General features: G+C 34.3%; 1 protein-coding gene across 1 annotated transcript; it reads left to right on the top strand.

The window, feature by feature from the left end:
* Window positions 1–559: 559 nt before the first annotated feature.
* Window positions 560–6,012, top strand: LOC116181817 (serine/threonine-protein phosphatase 4 regulatory subunit 3-like; the record flags this gene model as incomplete). Its single annotated transcript, XM_031502243.1, has 4 exons — window positions 560–969; window positions 1,061–2,371; window positions 2,421–2,613; window positions 5,737–6,012. Coding segments are annotated over exons 2-4 (1,702 nt in total), but the record flags the coding sequence as incomplete, so codon positions are not given.
* Window positions 6,013–6,016: the final 4 nt, after the last annotated feature.

The following is a 6,016-nucleotide window of genomic DNA, read 5'->3' as shown; positions in this document are numbered from 1 at the left end:
CAATCTTTCCTTTCGATAGATCTAGAAAAACTATGTTGCATGCATTTTCAAATTCAAATTATTAATGGGAGTTTGAATAGGTACTTTTAGGTAACGATGATGTCGTTAAATGAGTAGGAACCTATTTCTTTAAGGAAGCTAGGGTAAATTGGAAACTATGGAGCATTGTAGTAGATACATTTAGTGACGAAGGAGGTGCACATCGTTAGAGATTATTTAAATATTTTCAGTCCAGGGTGCCAGATCGGTTTACGATTAGTTTATTTTCTATTGGTTTTAGTGAAATATTTCCTTCAAAGCGGATTATAGACATAAACGCGTTGTAATTTACCCTCGTTATGTTATCTTGTGCAAACCATTACTACAGTTTAAAATTGTATTCAGAGAAATTAGCACGCTCTTTTTCCACCTCGACATTTTTGTCTATCTACATACTATCTAGCCTCTAAGACGTAAGTCTGAGATAATTTATATTGTAGACGTAAGTATTGGTCACAAATGTGGCCGCATCCTGTAGGTATGACTTCACTACGATATTTGTTTTTGTTTGCACTGTGGATACCATGTCATAAATTGAAATCTTTTTGGAGTGGTTCAGTTTAAAATTACTGTGAACGGTGAATACGTGACCAATTTTCATGAAATACGAGTTTCAAATTTAGCGCCACATGCGCGTTGTCCTTGCTTTTGCCCTTGTAGACCCCTTTGAGCGTTGTTGTATATTCAAGATGGCGATTGTGTTGTGTCCATTTGCGAGAGCGCGTCAATACATTAGTTCTGATTAAATAAAACATCACGCACCACTTAAACATATAAAAAATAATAGATTTTTAAATAACATGTGATACGATAGTCATAGTAAACGTTTTTTAATACCAAATACATAATTCCACACTACGTTTTAAATTAGCCAAAATATTCACATATAAAGGTTGTGATCGCCAATAATTAACACCAAACACTACGGCGGTAAGATTTCACGTTTTTTTTATGTCATTTACGTACGTTTTTTGAAACTGTTCGACTTGAACATCACTGCACTTGTTTGTTGTGTTTTTAGGCTTGCACTGGACTAGAAGACGGAATGCGGGAACTGATATTTACATTATTTTGTATAAATAGTTCATAATCAGTCACCATGACAGATACGAGGAGGAGAGTCAAACTATACGCTTTAAATGCAGAAAGACAATGGGATGATAGGGGCACCGGCCATGTTTCGTCAGCATATGTGGATCGTTTGAAAGGTATATCGTTACTAGTTAGAGCAGAAAGCGACGGATCGTTACTGTTAGAGTCTAAGATACAACCAGACACTGCATATCAAAAACAGCAAGATACGTTAATCGTGTGGTCGGAAGGAGATAATTTCGACTTGGCGTTAAGTTTCCAAGAGAAAGCCGGTTGTGATGAAATATGGGAGAAGATTTGCACGGTGCAGGGCAAGGACCCATCGGTTGAGATTACGCAGGACATTGTGGAAGAGTCCGAGGATGAGCGGTTCGACGACATGTCCGATTCGGCTCCTCCGATTGAATTACCAAGCTGCGAACTAAGTAGATTAGAAGATATAAGTGAATTGTTTAGTAACTGTTTAAGTTCTCCAATGAGGAAAGAAAAGTTAGCCGTGGCAATCGAAAGTGAAAACTATATTCGTAAATTACTAAATTTGTTTCATATGTGCGAGGATTTAGAGAATACCGAGGGTTTGCATCATTTATATGACATATTCAAAAATATTTTTTTATTAAATAAAAACGCGCTATTCGAGGTTATGTTCGCGGATGACACACTTTTTGATGTGGTGGGCTGTTTGGAGTACGATCCGTCTTCACCTACGCCTAAGAGACATCGTGATTACTTACGGCAACAGGCAAAGTTTAAGGAAGCAATACCCATTAAAAATCCGGAGCTTTTGTCTAAAATCCATCAAACTTTCCGTGTTCAGTACATTCAAGATGTAGTTTTACCAACCCCTTCTCTTTTTGAAGATAACATGCTTTCGACGCTGAGTAGTTTTATATTTTTTAATAAAGTAGAAATTGTGTCTTTAGTGCAAGAAGATGAAAAATTTTTAACTGAACTGTTTTCGATGTTGACAAATGTTAATACTTCGGAAACAAAGCGAAGGGACTTAGTGCTGTTTTTAAAAGAATTTTGTAATTATTCTCAAAATTTACAGCCCCAAGCGAAAGAGACGTTTTATAAGACCCTGACAAATTTAGGTATTTTACAAGCATTAGAAGTTACTCTCGCAGCTGATGATCATAAAACAAAGACTGCTTCCATAGACATTCTAACGTACATTGTCGAGTATTCACCTTCGGTAGTTAGGGAGTACACTCTACAGCAAGCTAACAACACTGATGAGGTGAGTGTTGATATAAACGCAATTTTTGTACTGTACAATTCACTTTTAGGATCAAATCTTACTCAATGTTATAATAGAGCAAATGATTTGCGATTCCGATCCAGAGTTAGGTGGAGCCGTACAATTAATGGGAGTTTTGAGGATATTATTAGATCCTGAGAACATGCTATCATCCATTAATAAATCGGAAAAGATAGACTTTCTCAATTTCTTTTATAAACATAGTGTCCATATCCTCATAGGTAAGTTCTGATAATTACAGTTGTTCTTACTAACTTAAATAATCGTAATCTTTTGTTCTTTATCTTTCCATTCATTGACTTTTTATATTTTGTTTTGTACTGGGTGACCCAATAAGACTGTTCAGCGGCCATATCTCGGGAACTTAGGGGTAAAAAAAATTATTGGGTAAATCGGTTATCAAGAATCGCTGGAAAATATTTTCAAGTTCTAAAAATTACCACCAGAGGCCATAACTGCCATCTTTAATTTTAAAATTGCATTTTCTTTAAATTTCGCATAATAAACTAAACATTCTTTTTTCACATTTTTAAAGAGAACCAGTTTATCTAACATTTTCGTAGAAACAAAAACTCAGTTATTTCAAAAACAAAGATGGCGTTCAATTGTTTTTGCAATAAACTGCTTTAACTTCTTAACCTTTTGACCGATTTTACCAGATTTGGTATTGTTGAAAAGAGCATTCCTTGGGCATTGAGAATCAACCATAGTTCATTTAGTTGAATCCTTCTCCGCCAGGGGGCTAGTTTTGACACTGACCCAAAATCCTAAAAAAAGCAAATGGAATGATATGACTTTTTCTTTATGAAATAACATCTTATTTGATGTATTTTCGGTTTTTGTCGATGGCGCGAAAGATTGTTTGGCAAAGGACCCTACACTTTTAGGTAGGCCTTGGAAGATTAAACAAATGAAACAGGATGCATTATAAAATAATAACAGCCTTAATTCCTAATTATTCTGCTGTGTTTATATTCAGAAAGTGCAGTTTTTTGAATTTGTAATCTTTTCTAAAATGCCGATTTCTAACCAAGAAGCATTTAATATGCTGGCTGCGATGGTTCGTGATCGATTCGGATAACGCAAATAGAAGATGTGGGCAGCGATGTTCGCATTTTGAAAATACTCAAAATATATCGCCAGCATATTAAATGCTTCTTCGTTAGAAATCACATTTGATTTGAAACCTTTAGACCTAGACTACAGAGAAAAGTTATATTCAATTGCCTACACATCTAAGCATCATAGGAATAATTGACCCAGGCCCTAGGAAATAAAGTACAGTACAATGCTCATAATCCGACATACGGGGTGTTACGAAATTCGAGTCCACAGACAATAGGGGCTTAATTCTGAGACAAAACAAAGTAGAAATCCCTAGTACACTCTTGCGTTCTCTTGCGTTCAGACTTCAGACAAATATGAGGTCGCAAAAAAAATTAAAAAGAAATGAACCATTTGTAATTGTTGTTTGTCAAAATTTGTTAGCCGCCTACTTTGATAAGTGCAATTCAGTTAACTCGCCACAACGCTTGCCAGATTTGTCAACATGCGATTTTTTTATGGGGTCATCTTAATATTATAGTTTACCGAACACCAGTGGATACTTGTAGACGGCTTACAATATAGGATTTTTCAAGCAACCAAAAATGAATGAATGAATGAAATAATGGTATTCAGCATAAATGAATAGATAATAACAATAGTTCTTCATTTCTTTCTTATTCTTTTTGTCACCTCATCTCTTGAAAATGCAAAAGTGGATAGGGTTTTTTTTCAGCGTTGTCTCATAATATTGTCCATGGGCTCAAATTTCGTAACACCCTGTGTTTGGAACCACGGTGATTTTTATAAGCAAACTCAGCCCACTTCATTATATTCTAGTATAACGTCAATATGATTTCATTGTATTTCCCTTATTTTTAAATTAAATTGCAGTATAATAAAAAATACTATAAGAAACATGTATAATTGGTCTTTAAAGCACTTACAACGTTTAAAGGCACTCCGCTTCGCGACGTGCTCTTAAACTCGTTGCGCGTGCTTTAGACTTGATTATACACTTGTCTCTTAATATACTATTTTTGTTCTCTATTTCATTCTGTAAAAATCCAATATGGCGTCCATAAGAAGTAAAGAAAGTGGTATTCTGTAGCTTCTAGATCTGGCGTGTCATGGAAATTTTGATAGCAGATTCAGGTTTTCCGAATCAAAGGGTATGTAGAAGGTGCTAACGGGAACCGTCCATTTCTGACCGTTTAACCTAGGGAAAATAAAAACGAAATTTTATGTTTTCAGTTTTCCAATATTTTTCAAAAATTTCAAATGTGTTTGTGTCTTTATTCTTTAAAAGTTGCCTAAAATGATCTAAAACGTCGACATTTGATGAACTTTTAACATGCCCAAAAAAACAGTGATGGCAATAGTTACCTAGCTCGAGCTAATAATAATAATAATAATCAAAAATTGTCAGTTTTTGAACTATTGGTTTTTTAGAGTTTTAAGAATTTCTGTTACTTGGCCATGACTTGACATTTCTTTAATGCTCGGCTGTTGTTTTTTTCGCCGCCACAAGTCATGGTCAACTAACAAAAATTACAATACAACCCAAGAAATATTAAATAGCAAATATTTCGAAAATTGAAAAAAAAATTTTTGTTCTTCCTAAGACACAGTTACCTATTTTACGTAGAATCAAAAGATGAAATAATACATAGGATGTTTTCCAATGTCTCCTTTTCAAAATATAGCTAACTGGGATTCATCCTGGGCCAACCTTTAGATGGATAGAACTAATAATTTTATCTGCATTTTTGGATATCCTCTCCAATGTTATAAAGGGTTTTCGAAAATTCCTGCTGCCTCTGAGAGGGAAAATATTCTAACCATGACAAAATATGATTTATGGAGATCCTTGAGCATGAAAATAAATCCAAACTTCACTTTTGAAAATTTAAGAAAAAAACAGCACCCAAACGACACCTTTGCTTTAGCCTTTGCTTATTAATGGTAGGGATGAATTCACCGGTATTTCGGTTGAAACCATTCCAAGCGTCACTTGCTGTCATCATGAAAAAATAGTAAAACAAACTATGGTGGGTTTGTACAATCATTATCATTAGGCCATTCAGAAATACTTAGCTACATACTTTTGATTCTATTGGCTATTTCTTATTAATCTAATGATAATGATTATATAAACCAACCATTGTAGGGGCTTAAGTTTAATTTAAGTGGTTATTATAATCTGTTGCATATTATATCAATTATTATATTATGGTTTTTTTTTTGTTAATCTTTAAACATATTTACAATTTCATTGAAAGTAGATTATCTCTGTACAGCTCCTTTACTGGAAGACTATTTCCGTGGGGATTGCCAAAGAGAAGATTATTCGACTGTCCAGCTCCTTGGATTAATCATTGAATTATTATCTTTTTGTGTCGAGCATCATACATACCACATAAAAAACTGTATACTAAACAAGGATTTACTGAGGAGGATATTAATTTTAATGAAGTCTACGCATAAATTTCTCGTGCTATGTGCATTGAGGTTTATGCGCAAATTGATTGCCTTGAAGGACGAATTTTATAATAGATATATTATTAAGGGGAATCTTTT

The sequence above is a fragment of the Photinus pyralis genome, unplaced genomic scaffold (assembly GCF_008802855.1).
Source record: "Photinus pyralis isolate 1611_PpyrPB1 unplaced genomic scaffold, Ppyr1.3 Ppyr1.4_unclustered_Scaffold2346, whole genome shotgun sequence".
In the NCBI taxonomy this organism is placed as follows: domain Eukaryota; kingdom Metazoa; phylum Arthropoda; class Insecta; order Coleoptera; family Lampyridae; genus Photinus; species Photinus pyralis.
This window is presented reverse-complemented; position numbering and strand designations above follow the sequence as displayed.